Raw genomic sequence first — 15,576 nt, 5'->3', positions numbered from 1 at the left:
GGACTTTGAAAGTCCTGAATTCTGGAGCATCTTCAAGGCCACTTTTGTGAGAAGTGTATAGAGCCAGGAGAGAAGAATACAGAATAATAGCATTCTAAAGTAGAGCCGTCCCTATACTCTGTGAGACACATCACATGTCCCTATGCTTTTCAATACAATGACTTGTCAAAGGCAGAAGTAATAACTCTTGTGATTATATCTTTATACACCATGCTTTTCCTTGGAGACCCAGTGTGTTTTCTTGGCCTTTTAAAGCCATATATATATATATGAAAAAATGTTTTCCTTATTTCTCTACAAAGCTTATGCCTTTTCTATAAGACATCTTTCTTCTCCCTGTTGATCTTCATTCTATTTCTGATAGTATTCTCAGTGTCCTTTGAATTTCATGTCTGCCTTTCAAGTAGATAGCAACTCTGTCCAACTTCATGCTTCGTTATGATTCACTTGATTGCTATTGTCCAGCTCATGAATAAAAGTATTAAGTAACACCTCTTTAAATTTCTGATCCTTATGGAATAACACACAATATTTTTCTACATATAGATGCTGAAAACTCAACAATCAACCTTTAGGAACTATAACTTTAAGAAAGATACTATAATATTACCTACACCTCTGCTTCCAAAGGTGTGTTCTATGACCTTTTAAAGAATTCAATGGCAAATAAGTTTGGAAAATGCTGTAAACTATAAAGACTCTAAGACATTTGGGGCACCTGGGTGGCTCAGTCATTAAGCGTCTGCCTTTGGCTCAGGTCATGATCCCAGGACCCTGGGATTGAGCCCCACATCGGGCTCCCTGCTCCGCGGGAAGCCTGCTTCTCCCTCTCCCACTCCCCCTACTTATGTTCCCTCTCTCGCTGTGTCTCTCTCTCTGTCAAATAAATAAATAAAATTTTTAAAAAAGGACTCTAAGACATTCATATTACCTTATTAAAAACATCTGAGAATCCTATAGTAAAGTAACCTATTTTACCCTGTGTTTCCCAAACATAACTGATCATGGAACACTTAATAACTTTCTATAAAACACTGTTTTGGGGACCTTTTGCTCTAAACAATTTCTACAGCATAGTGATAGAAATGTCATGAAGACAGACAGAAAGCCCATTCAGTTCTGCTGCGTTCAATCTTTCACTTTCTTCTTACCTACACAGACTAATATTCTTCAAAGAGAGAAAATTAAATTGGTCTGACATTGACATTATTTGTTCAGAAATCCAACGTGAATTGTTACACAATATCTAGAGCTCCTCTGAGTAATGGAAAGTAATTTGATGATTGTTCTATTATTTTCTCTAGTATTAAATTCGCATTGACCAATTTATATTTTCCCAGGTGTGCACATGTGTGTGTCATTATCCAGACAATTTCCTAAGTGCTTTACATGCATTAGTTCATTCTTAACTCACAACACTCTTATAAGATAGATGCTATTAGTTTCATTTTATAGATGTGGAATCTGCTGACTGCTGAGCGGAAGTATCTTGTTTAAGGTTTCCACGACTAGTCAGGGTGAGAAGGAGGATTTGAACCAACGTATGTCTTGACTCCAAGGACTGCACATTGCACTATATTGCTTCTCAGGTTAAAGTTCAGTGACTTCCTCTGTTCTCCACTGGGGTATGAACCTTTTGACACCTGCTTAAACAAGCCAGTTTTATCTAAACCTGATCTCTCCTACTTCTCTTCCTAAATTTCTGCTTGTTATTTCTTTGCCTTCAAAGGCTCCCCGTCTGCCCTTGCTTTAAATTTTCAAGCTCTCCAGCCCGCCTCTTCTCAGTCTACAGTTTTTTTTTCCTTTTCCTTTCCATCTATTCCTGTGGTTTTAGTTCTTAGTAATACTGGTTTAATAGTAATCAGTCAATTATAGTCTGGAATCCTTCTTGTGAATCCAGATTGATTTTTCCACCTGTCTACGAAGATCTCAAAGTCAACATGCTAGATACAGGATTTATTCCTTTTTCCAATTGCCTTTCTCTCACTCTTTATTATAATTCTCCTTTTTCAAGACTGCTCCTCGATGTCAACTCCTCAGTGCAGCCTACCTGATCCTCCCAGGCAAAATCAATTGCTCTTTTCACTCTAGATTCTTGATAGTGTATGTACACTTGCAATCGGTTGACTTTCTATAACCAAAATTGTAATAATAATAATAATGGTAGCTTCTATTTATTAAGTTTACCATTGGCTTTTATACTTTGTGAAGGGCTTTAAGTGCTTTCTTACATTGAATCCTTACAACAGTCCTCATGGGGTATGTACTATTTTTATCCACATTTGACAGATCAGGAAACACAGCCACAGAGATTAATAAGTAAGTTGTCCCAAGGTTCCACAGCGAATGCATTACAGAAGAAGATTTAAACTCAGGTCTATCTGACTTCAAGAGCTAAAATGTTAGCAATTTGAGAATGGGACCATACTGTATTCCTGACCTTTATAAATGTCTGTGGAATCAACTTTTTGGTCAATGAATAAGTAAACCTAAATAATGCTGTAATGTGCACATGGATACATTGAACGCCCATCCATCTTCCCATGTCACCTAGAATGTGTGGTCTTCACAGCTCAGCAGCTCTAACACAAGGGTCTTCAATCTCCTAAAAGAAGAGTCAGCTATTTTAGAGGAAATAAAATGGGAAAAAGACTCACTTTTTTTTCATTGGTGCTCATGGCTGGCTGATCTTCACAGACCTCCCCAAGGGGCATTCATGGCCTCAGTGACTTGAGCACTATCAGGCTCTGCCCACCAGCCTTTCAGGCTCAGAACCCCGATTCCATCAGCACAATAAGAGAGCACTTTCCTCTTAGAACCTTATGTATATGAACGCAGCTGCTGGCCCAATATCTAAAACCAGAATACCAAATTATGCATGTACAACCACCAATCCACAATCCTTACCTGAAGTTCATGGGACCAAGTATGATTTGGAATTCAAAATTGTTAGGATTTTGTAATACATATATTGTAGATGTATATTATAACCATACCCACAGCACAATATGGGATAGCACCACTTAATTAAACATTTTAATATTTCTGCAGCAAACCCATGATTATTCTTACCTCATACCCCTTCCAGTCAGGTTATGCCACCAAATTAGTTCAGAGCACGATATGTTGTGCTGCAGGTGAATTTTAGGGAGAAAAAAAACCTTTTAGTTTTCAGAGATGTTTTTTGTTTTGTTTTGTTTTGTTTTTGTGTTTTGAAGATTGGAGATAAATACAATAAATTAAGGGATAGTACAGAGTGGTGGTTATAGGCTCAAGCTCTGGAACTAGGACCTCTGGATTCAAATCTCAGTTTCCTTCCCAGCTGATGATCTTGGGCAAGCTCTTTGTGTTTTGAGTTTCCCCCATCTGTAAAATAAGCCTGAGTGCCAACCTCATAGGGTTGTGATAAAAATTAAATGGATTAATACATGTAAGGTATTTAGAACAGAGGCAGGCACATAGTAAGCACACAATGAAGTGAGATGCTATTGTCATTATAATTTCACTGAGATCTAGCGCATGGACTCATCCCAGCCTGATGAGTAAATTCTCCCTTTGGAAATAGCAACTATCTAGGGACATAAGTTGTGTCCAAATCCCAATGTATTCATCCAGAATATGAAATAACTGTGATGGTATTCAGAAGAGTTAAGTCCTTATGACCAGTGTATTCTCTCCCTTGTAATTAAGACTCTTTGCAGAGCCAGATAATAATCAGAAGGTTGCATGGTAAGCATGGGATCAGGAAAGTTTAATGACTCGAATGCTAATAACATGAGGCTGAAACCTCCTGACACACCCATCCTACCTCAGAGTCAGCCTCCCTAATGCCAACAGAACACTGAAGGTCTGAGAACTTACAGATTACCCCTCCCTCTTCCTGAGACAATGGTAGGCCAGCAGGGCTACCATATGCCTGAAAATGGTCCTCTTTGTACGCTTCCCCCTTCTGATTGGCTGTGCTCCCGTTCTTCAGATATGTCAATAGGTTACCTCAGGTTTATGTCACCTCTGTCAAGTCTGTTACATACACTCAGGTCCTAGGCCCCTTCTGTTGCTGTAAGATGACTTTAGCTGTCTTTGATTGGATCATCTATATGATGGTTTCACAGTACAATTCTGTGAAGGCAACTTTATTTCCTCCACTTTCAAGTTCCTAGTAGACAACTCACTGTGCCTCCTATCAACACAGTGGGACCAGGGACTGGGGCTGGAAGGACATTGGAAATCATTCCTCCAGAATACAAATGAGGCTGCAGAATGTTTTCTTCCTCATCACCCACCTCTTCTTTGACTGGGTTTTTTGGAGTTATAGCTCCTGATGGCTGCAGCCTAGCTTCTTCTGAAGATCTAGTCATCTACTTGATGGGCTTTTTTCAAGCCATCTATCAAAACAGGGGCAGTATTTCCTCTCAATCTGAGGCATGCCAAATCTGTGTCCCTTCTGATTTCCTCCATGAAAAGCTGCTGACTTTGCATTGATTCTCAGAAGAAGTTATGGCTTTTAGCACTACATCAATCTGCTTCAGAAGATTAGGATGTTTATTTTTGAGATCTCCATCATGTTGCCTAACTATGCCCCCTTTAGCCATTTATTTGATGGGATGGTTAGTAAAATCCCAAGAAGGAGGAGGAGGAGAAAACAATTATATAATTCTACTAAGTTCTCATCCCCCAATTGTAGTAGAATTCCTTTAAAACAAACATTAAAATAAATATAGGAGTGGGGAGGGCCAGTGGAGGAGGGACTAACCGTAAGTGCCTATAAGCTGAGCACCTGCTCATTCTTTTAGCATACAAAGCCCTTTGGCTTATTCAACATGTATGTGTGTCTCTGACTGAAGTAGCATTTCTCTTCTAGAAGAAGCAGTAGTATTAAACTCATATGGCATGTACTGCAGAACCTTCTGGTGAAGCTCATGCATACCTGGGCTTCATTTCCTCAGTGCAAGGTTAGCAATGTCTCAGCAGACAAGAATTAGGAATTACCTGTTCCAGTGTTGAATATAAAGGTGTTGACTTGGACAAGGCTCTTGCTTCTGTTTGTGCCTTCAGTTTCCTCTTTTGTAAAGTGAAAGGCTCAATGAGATTATTGTTTAACTCCCTTTCTGCTCTTCATTTTAAATTACTCTTTCTGAATTAGCTTACCTGGTATCTTGCTTCCTTTCTATCTACCTATCATCTATTATCTTTCACAAGTATTTTTGAGGTTGTTTCAGAGATGGGTCTAACCTAAGAAGCCTAAATATCAGGATTCCTCACAAGAATCCTTCTAAACTTTAAAAAAATCAATTTCTATTTAATTTTATATTTTAAAATTAATATTCTTTTTCTCAAAGAGACCTCCCATATTTGAATATGCTTTAGACACCACAACATCTGTATTGCTCCAGGTTGGCTTAGGGAAAAAGACAAATACAAACAAGAGTATCCAAATAAGAGTTTAAAAGGAAGGTGTGAGAGAAGGAATAGAAGGGAAATAAGCTAAATATGAAATGAGTTTACCCAGTTGAGCACCAGGTTGCGTTTTGAGCCTCTGCACTTTCTGGAAGGCAAAGTTGTGAGAGGAATCTGTACATCATATAACTCTGGCTATTGGAATGGAGGAAATGTTCAGAGAGAACAAAAATATCCATTCATACTGAATGCTGAGAAATATTTCAGTGAAACATTTTATATGGGACAAGATCATACTATGACCAAAAGTATTTTCATTAGGATAGAAAATTCTTGGTAACAAGTGATAAAGTTTTGCTCAAATACACATTGAGCAGCTCTTCTGTATCAGGCATTGTCCCGGGCAGATACTAGAAATACAGAAAGGAATGAGACATGGTGGTTGCCTCTCAGACCTCTCAGGCAAACACACAAACAATTACAAATATAAGTTGATAAGTTTCTCAGGGAGGCCTGCACAAGGAGGCGCGCAATCACAGGGAGTGGCTAATTCACATCAGGGAGATGAAGAGGAAGGGAAGAGATAACTTCCAAGCTCAATTTTTTTTTAAATATTTTTATTTATTTATTTGACAGAGAGAGACACAGCGAGAGAGGGAGCACAAGCAGGGCGAGTGGGAGAGGGAGAAGCAGGCTTCCCGCAGAGCAGGGAGCCCGATGTGGGACTCAATCCCAGGACCCTGGGATCATGACCTGAGCTGAAGGCAGATGCTTAACAACGGAGCCACCCAGGCGCCCGTCCAAGCTCAATTTTTAAATGTAAAAATATTCTTTACATAACACTTGTCACTTGCCAACGTGTGTCTAGACAGCTTTCCTGTGCATAATCTGACTCTCATTCCCATAGTTTATAGGCACTGTCACTGTTGTAAGATGAAATTGTATTCACTGATTCATCCTTTTGAGAGCCCAAAGAAACCCACCTTTCATGAAATGAATTGTAGCCTTCTTGTCTTATTCCTTAGGCATCTGGAAGACTCCTCACAGCTTGCTTGTAGCCTTTTTAATGGATGTAATGGGTTTATTAAATTCTTTAGTTGTGTATAGGGAACGAAAAGCAAGGTGTTTGGACATTACAATAAGGACCATTTGGGGAAAAAAAACGTAACATTTGAAAACATACTAATGGGCATCCCCTGGTGTCCAGTTATTTGCTACTTCAAAAATCTTTATCCCAATGAGAAGTTTAAAAATCTTTTCCAAGCAATTCCCATTTTACAGCAATGGAACAGAAAGTGACTCACATGGCAGCACCTCAAAAAATTGTAAGCCACAAAATGAGGAAGAGGCTGAATTTTAAGCATCCAAAATGCTAGGTAATAGAAAACATCTTCAGGAGGAAAATAGGATCTCATAATAGCCTCGCTTGGCGAGCTCTGTATAGCTGCAGTGAACATTTCTCCCTGCACTGGCATCCCCAAAGGAATGGAAACATTTCTGCACCTTTCTAGAGTATTCAGCCACAGCAAGTACTGCATCAAACAGTCTTGCAGGTTTGCTCTCCACTGCATCTGGCCAAACAGCCTGAGAACTTCGCCTTGCATTATGCATGGCCCTCTAACTCCGCGTAAGTTTGAAAACACCCGGAAGGTCTCTTCCTGCCACCCCAACTCCCATTGTCTTTGACGGATTACAAAAGGCAAGCCGTTCCAATGGAGCTGGATTTTCAATCACGGGGAAATTTGGAGCTTCTGCAATTGATTCTAAAATTAAGATGCTGCCATCACACCTCACTCAACAGGGGATTTACAAAGAAAAAAAAAAGGAAAGATTCAGTACCAAGTCACTGTCACACTGCAGCAAAGAGAGTTGGCTGAAGTGTCGGGTCAGGAATTCAGCAGCCCTTTGAAGAGATTGCATTCGGCTCAAAATTCAGTTCAGAGAACAGAGTTAAAACACAGAAATGGAAATCCAGATTTCCAGTTTGGGTGGAAGAGTGATCAGTGATTAAGCTGAAGCACCCTAAACTCTATGCATTTAAAATCAAGAGATTCTGAATGTACTTAAGAGAGATAAAAATTTCATTCCTTAAGGTTTTTTTAAAAAATCATGGTAAGCTTTAATTCCTCCTACTCCCCTCCCCATTAAGAAATAGGAAACTAGCTCTTGGGTTTAAAGACTACAGGGCTCGAAATCTCTGAGTAAGGTACAATGATTAAACCTGTTATGTTATATGTTAAATGTTAAAACAAGCAGAGGGCAGTTGTTCGAAGATAAATACGAAAATAGAAGTTTAATGATTCCTACGTTTACCACCTGTTAGGGGTACACTTCGGTGATGTGGAGAACAAGCTTGCACAACTCATTAACAGCTATCACTTATTGGCTATGTACCATGTGTCAGACATTTTTATGGATTATTTCATTCAATCCTCACAGCAGCCCTATGCAGTGGATATTATTAACCCCTTTCAGGTGAGGAAACAGGCCTAGAGAGGCTGGGAACTTGCCTGAAATCACCTACCTGGTCCATAGCCAAGCAGGACTCTCACTCGCTTCTGTCTGAGTCCCATCCCCAGCTCCCATCCGCAACAGGACCCAAATTTATCAGAGAAGATGTAAATCTCTGACTCTTCATCAGCAATATATATCGTAGTGTTATTTGCTTGGTGAACTGACTGTATCAGTAACAGTAATCCATAGCAAAGACGGGTAGAGTACCCACTACCCGCCAAGCAACACCTTGAGTACTTTACACACATCCATCTGTGTATCCTTGCAATAGCCCTAAGAGGTAGAAAACCAAGCATAAGCAACTTGCCCAAGGTCACACGGTCAGTGAGTGTAAGAGCAAAGCTTCAAACCCAGACAGCCTGCCTCCTGTGCCCCTGCTCTTGGCTAGGAGTTTTCAGGGGACAGACTAAATTTCTGTCCACGTTTGTACCAAGTCCATTGCATTCCAAAATGGTCCCACCACCTTCGCACAACCTGTAAATTGAAGTGGAAGCTGGGAGAATGGATGAAGTCCATGATCAATATGAATAACCTAATGTATTCTTGAATTATTCTGCTCAATTGAGTTTCTATTACAGAGTTTAGTCCACGTATCTGACAAGTAAAAGAGGACTAAAAATGATGGCTCTGTGAAATTAATCAAATAAAGAGCCAAGTGACTTTCAACAGCTAACATATGCATCTCATAACACATCTAAAGAGATCTGGTGCATACATGGGTATATTTGTACAGGTCCACATAGTGTATATTTGGCATTCTATGCCCAGAACATAAGCCTAGTTTAAAATCTGTTTTGAACCTCGTACAAATGTTCATTAACCTTACAGGCAGGCACAAAATGTTTGATATCATGAAGCTGTCTTGAACCAGCTGTTGAAGTTGAGCATTAATTTTCCAGCCCTCCTAAGTTTGGGAGTTCCAGAATGAAAGCAAAATGGTTTTGATGGATGAATAGATATCTTGCTTTTTCTGTGCGTATTTCCTAATTATCTGAATGCTATTAAGTGTTAAGTTTCTGAGATGTTTATATTAAGTTAAAGATGGCATGTATTAATAACTGTCTAACAGTTTTTCTTTATTGTTTTCTTTCTCTCCAGGTATCCCCAGTATTTCCAGTATCGGTAGTAAGTAAAAAAAAAAAAAAAAGTTACAAAACCAAGTCTAGGCTAGCTTTGTTTCCTTGTTGAGCTCCTAAGATCTATTTTCCCAGTGTCCATTTCTGATGTAAGAGGGTATTTTCTTTGTGAATTGAACTGTTGTGTGTGTTCTCTGCACAGACAGGGTGAGAGCACAGATAAAATAGTTATCAAAGCATCACTTCCCCGTGGATATGGCAGTACCATGGCTCTCCTGACTGCTTTTGACCAATGAAGGAAGGCTACCTTTACGGAGGTGTAATTACTTAGGTAACCCTAGCTCATTTAGCAAAAATATAAATAGTCCTATTTACCCATACTTAGTAACGGACAACAAATTGAACTTTCTCCTTAGGACTGGATATGGATCTCTCCCATAATTTTTAAAAGCAGAGAATGAATACCAATGAACGCTTTAGGCATATTCATTAGAACCCAGTGAAAATGCCATGAAACCAGAGGGAGGGAATTTTAGTAATTTATTATACTCCAGTCTTTGTGAAGGCCTGAAGGAGGCAGGTTGGTGATCATTAGTCTTTCTAGAGGAATGAAGGGGAGAAAAATCAGTATGTCCATTTCTCCCTCCAAAAATACAGTGATCCATCTTTTCCTGACTACTTAGGTTTAAGTTTGATAGAGAACAGGGTATAAAAAATAGATGCAGAATTTAGGAATCCGGCTAGTTGAAATTTCTGCAAGAAATCTTTTAGTAGAAATAGAGGCAGTTTAAAAGAGAAATCCCTCTTCAAACCTCTATGAAACATTTCTCCAGTACCATTGCAAAGAGCATTCTCCCAGCTATGGTGGGAGAATCAGACTGTAGCTCCTTATTCACATATAAAACAATGACTCCCCACACCAAGCCTGAAATGCTCATTAAGGAATGCCCCACAGCTTTGCAGAGCAGGATCTCACATGTTTTTATATTTCACACCCTTTCTCTCTGATGGCTAAATCCTTTGCACGACTGCTGAATAACCCATTCAAAACAGAGTGCTGAGGAGGCAGAGATTATGCACTGTAGGTGAAGAGAAGAATTTTCACTGTGGTCTCACCCCTCACAGACTTCATCATGGGTGCCCGGCCACCCAGGGTGATTGCAGTGTAAATAGCAGCCATTGAATACCCGACATCCATCTTGAACGCAAAACTCTGATAATTTGGATAAAACAACTTCCCACTTCTTATAAACGCACCGTCAGGTCTTCCAACTTGTAAATCGAGCCAGTTTACTTAAGCTTGTGAATAGGTCTGGACACAGATCTGTTAAGCACTAGACATGTGAAATGCCATGAAAATCAGCGGCTTTGTACGTAGGGGTAGTGTTCACATCCTTTTAGATACCAGCCTAATGCTACAGCCTGGCCTTTATGATCTTGTTGAAATGGCATTAATGCTACAGACGTGCAGGTGAAACTTTCAGCTCTCATAGTCTCCGAGTTCTGCTTTAGTATCTCCCCTGGCATTTGCCTAATTGTGTGTACGTGTATATATATATATATATGTATCCACATCCATATCCATATATATATATGGATACACACACACACACACAGACACACACAGTGGGCTCCTTTCAGGCCTTGACACTTTCATTTACATATGCATCTTCGAACAAAAGGGGACCAAGTGGAAGACAGCTGAGACGGATTATTGAGGCTGCTGTGGCAGTCTGACCTGTCAGATTTTCAGAAATGGATGCATGGAAAGTAGTTCTTTGGCGCTGGGGTGTGTTTCTGTTTGGAGTGTCAGTCGTGTGTTGCATGGAATCTCTGACTGTATTGCTCACTCGACATCTCATCCGGCCGCCTCCACCACGTGCCCCATCTCTGAGCATCAGCAGATGTTGACCTTTTACACACTGAGTCAGGAAATTCCAGTTTTGTTTTGCTTTGTTTTATTTCGAAATCAGTGGTGACCTGAAAGGATGCTTTGTTTTGCCTTCGGAAAATGTATCCACCTTTATTATCAGGAACCTAGGAAAATTTAACTCCTTAATACCTAACCAAAACCAGCTACCAAATAAAACGATAGTTTGTAACCTGCCTTCCTTAGGCCCCTGGCTGCTCTGCTTGGAGTATAGTGGGTGTTCCCCCAGATTTCTCCAGCAAACAGGGTGTAAAAGCTGCCAGGAGTCACCCAACATCACACACAACTAGCTTGCTGATTGCTGGCTTTTAAGTCAAGAGATTGACAATAAAAACCATCAAACAGGATAGGATCTTCTGGGCTGCTTAAATGGCATTCACACCTTCCTTCTTTGTGGGCTCATAAGGTGCTCATTGGGTGCACTAGTGGATTCCTTTCCTTTGCTCCAAGGGGCAAGAATTCACGCATAGATGACTCAATGCCTACTCTAGAGGGTGCAGGAACGGGTTTCCAAGGTATAAGCCAGAGAAGAGGGAGTTGCTTGGAATTTTTAACTAAGTTTAGGTGTTTGCCAGGGCTTTTCCCTTTATCCCAAAGAAGGAATCAATGAGCATAATTCCACCCAGTATATAGACAATGCCATTGCAACAGATGTAACACCTGTGAGACTCCCATCATCAAAGCATATCCCAAGTGAATGATACATACTATTGATGTAAATTATTGATGTGTGTAACCATAAGTTCACATACATATGCTATATACACAATGACTAAAGATTTTGGAGCCCTAATAGATTTCAGGATAGTCCCAAACTGTCAATACCGGTATTAAGGTTCAAATGCATGGACAGAGTGGTCATCCTTTCCGATCATCTGCTAAAAATGTTTTTGAAACAAATTTCCCATTAAGGTCATTTGTACCTGCTGTTGTCTATTTTTTTAGGAAATAGTTTTCCCAACCATTTCTAAGGTTCTTGATTTAAAAACTTGGTCATTTTGATGTGCTTTGACCATGGCTGAAAAAATCCTGGTGATATTGTCAGCAATTAATGAATCCCAAAATAGATCTATAGTCATTTGAGCCTTGTGATCTCTGTTTTTACTTTACCTAATGTGGCAGTAATTCATTCAGGTTTCATTTTTTTATATATAAAATGTATCACACATTTAGAAGTAAACATTCACGATTTTATCCAAGTGAACATTTGTTGATGCTGATGATGCAAATTAATAGTTGGTTTGGTGTGGATGTTTTTGCTAGAGTGATAAACTAATGAATACCTTCTAGCATATATTATCTGATCTTTAGTCCTGAAAAACAAGTGATTTCACTAATTATGTTAAACAGTATATTATAAAGACCATAATTAGAATAAGAACTGGCCTAATGTACAAATAGCTTTGTGTGGGTGATTATCACTTAAGAAAGGAAATGACAGGTGAGTCAGAGATTAAAGGTAGGCCAGCCACTGACATGAAAGATCACATCAGGAAACGCCATTTCAAATAACTTGGCATTTTTTAACAAATAAAAAATATGTCTTAGAATAACAACAAAAGAGAAATGTAAACATTCTGTGAACCCAAGTATACATTATTTCTTTAAATTACTTTTAAGTGATTGAGATCATGGTATATAAAGCTTAGAATATTGATGGAGGTGTTTGGCTGTCCCCTCCTCTCTACCTCTTTCAATTAGAAATAATGGTTCACTTCAGGGAAATATTCCATTTTCCTGTTTTCTCTTATAATGAGCATTACCTTCATCCTGGAGTTAAAACTTCATCTCTAATATGATTTAATTGACAGGACCGTTAAACAAGGGAAGTGCTACCCGCAGGGATCCATCAGCCCGGCGAGAAAGCCCAGATATATTTTCTTATTTAAAAATATTTGATGCCAGTTGGAGACCTTGTAAAAGTTGTTTTCCAGACAGCATCCAAATATTTTTGTTCAGTACCCATTTACTGTAGAAACCTGGATCGTGAGGAAAATAACGAGGTTAATCATTTCCCCACCCAAGGGTTATTAATAATCATGTTCATGCTATCCAGAGAGCTGCAGTGTTTGTTTGGGTTTTTTTTTTTCCTTTGCTTTAATACTTCTAAATCCCCCAAATAAAAGTTTCATTTGAATTGCCCTTTAACTAATTAGGTTTTATATAATGAGGGAAAAAAAATGATCAGGCTAGTGTAGCTATATGGCAAATTGCATGGTGTGCTACATTAATTTTGAACTGTTTGCTGATGTTCTGGAAGGAAAGCTCAGGTCCCAGGTGAAATGCCTTTGGGACTTTGTTATATCATGTGCCCAGTATCCTCATCACAGATCCATTTCATATTTGTGTAACTAGCATTTCACGTTCATGAAACCTTTGTGGTTATCCTAAAACTGAATGAACATTAGGACATAGCCGTTGCTTTAATCCTGAAGAATACATCAAATATTACAATGAAGGAGAGGAAAATATCCCTTACCTAAAAAAAGAAAAAAGAAAAGGAGAGGTTTAGTAATGTTATCAACAATTGCCCACCTTGAGCAAATGAACGTTTTTCATGCGTTAACCTCCTCCCAGGTGAAGTTAGAATGTCAAGTCACTTTTTAAGTGTGAGCTGCTATCTGTACCTTTGCTGTTATCTCTGTGTGGGTCATCGGAAAATTCCTAGCTTAACCGAAGATTTGCCAAGATCTCTGAAAGTTCCCATGATGAACCTTCAGACATGTAACCGTGAACTTCTGCACTAAGTGTGTGGGTATCGTTGACATCTTCTTGGAGTATAAATAAGGAGCTGGCCAACTAACTGCTTCACTTCCTGGGAAGAGTTAGACAGAGCTTTCACTCAGAACTGGAGGGAGATGTTCCCATATGTCTACAGAATTCCATTCTACAAATGGCGAATCTGAGGTTCAGAGTGGCCGAGTAACTTGACCAATATAATACGACTAGGAAGGCCTATCTGACTCCAAAAGTTATTATGCTCATAACCTTATACCAAATGGAACAGGTGGAAAGAAAAATTCTAGATTTATTTACTCGTACCGCAGACTCTTTCCAATCCACCACACTGCATCTTAAACCTGTTGATCCCTGAATTTTTGTGCAGGGACATGTAGTGTCCTGGAGAAAAACAGAGGTTCATTTTCTGATATCTCACTGTGTTGTCAACAGAAGTTACAAACATCATGCATGAGGAGAGGGAGTAGGGGACTGTGACCCTCCACCCACTAATATATGCCTTTTCTCTACCACTAAACATCCTCAGTATTCTGAGGAAAAAGGGAAATGTAGAGATGTCAAGTATAGTCTAGAACATGAGACAGCTCGTGAAATTTGCTATGCAAATTGTGAAACATGTTTGTACATATTGTATGACAGTAAAAATCTAAATTTTTTTCTTTATTGAAATAGTCACTTATAGCAAAAATAAAATGCTGTGTGCCATCTGAAGGACAGGCCTACCACTATCACATTAAGCTCTATCTTCCCCACCAGTTTAATGACACTATATTTCTGAGCTTAGGCAGCTTGCTGTGAAGATGGTAAGATTACCTCCAAGGCCCTAAGGATTTCTTCTGGAGAGCTTTAGGGTTTTCTATAGATTCCTTTCTAGGCATCAATAGTGTTTCCAGATTCCCTGAGTAATAGCAGCAGAACTATATAAACCCAAAGGGACCTTGTGACTTTGCCTCCACCTAATATTTTCCTCACACACTCCTGGAAGAAGGATGTTTCAGGAAGGCTCACTATCATCCCCTCAGCAGTGACTTTTCATATCCATGGTAGCACCCTGTTTCCCACCATATTTTAGAGCCAAAAAATTAAGTAAAAATTAGTATTTTTAGGAAACTTAAAGAGCACTCATCCAACGTCATCATTTTACAGATAAGGCAACTAAGACTTAAATGAATTGTCCAACTCATCTGGACAGTGGTCAAGGCGGGATTCCAGTTCAATGTCCAATTTCCAAATTAGGACTTTTCACATTCTACCATGATATTAGAATTCACCTTCTCATTTGATGAAACTACTAAAATATGAAATTCTACATGGTACATCATTCTAGGAAAAAAAAAAAAAGATGGGAGATCCTGGTCACAATTTACTCTGTTTTTAAAGGGTACCCACAAAGTGAGTTAAAAGCTGCCTACAGTTCATGCGAAGGGAGTGCCACGGATGATAGAAGACGACTTAATATTCTAAAACAACCCTACCTCTAAAGCTTTCTTAATATGAATGAAATGTTTTTAGCCTTCTGCTTCAAGTTGGCCTTCTAGCTTGATAAACTATGGCATCAAGAATAGATGGTCAATTTCAGCAATTCCAACATAGTTCTCTCCAATGTACAGTGCAGAGTTTTCCTTGGGGTACAGAGAAGAAAAATTTTCTTCCAAAGTTTCACTTTCGTAACTAGAATCTCAGTTTTTCTGAGTCACAAAAACGAGTTTAAAATGCCACAACCGAACTGTCACCTAACAGTTTTCTGCATTCTCTCCCTAATGAAAAACAAAATTCAGATAAGATATATATTTGATCCATAGTTGAAACTGATTTGCTTCTAAACTGAAAGAAACTTGGAAATTAACGTTTAATCTTTAAATATTAAAAATAAAATCTTTCTCAGGGTATCCCCAAAATCATTTCTATTGTTTTCTGAAC

General features: G+C 39.1%; 1 protein-coding gene across 1 annotated transcript in view; it reads left to right on the top strand.

Moving 5' to 3' along the window:
* The window catches only part of NTNG1 (netrin G1), a 315,404-nt gene that overhangs the window by 235,857 nt on the left and 63,971 nt on the right, over positions 1 to 15,576 (top strand). Inside the window, exon 5 of the mRNA XM_035017896.1 lies at positions 9,010 to 9,036. Within this exon, the coding sequence (XP_034873787.1) occupies positions 9,010 to 9,036 (27 nt within the window). The remainder of the gene's footprint in view (positions 1 to 9,009; positions 9,037 to 15,576) is intronic.

Source organism: Mirounga leonina, unplaced genomic scaffold (genome assembly GCF_011800145.1).
Source record: "Mirounga leonina isolate KUSES-001 unplaced genomic scaffold, KU_Mleo_1.0 Mir_173, whole genome shotgun sequence".
NCBI classification, from domain to species: domain Eukaryota; kingdom Metazoa; phylum Chordata; class Mammalia; order Carnivora; family Phocidae; genus Mirounga; species Mirounga leonina.
Note: the sequence above shows the minus strand (reverse complement) of the source record. Positions and strands in the feature narration are given on the sequence as shown.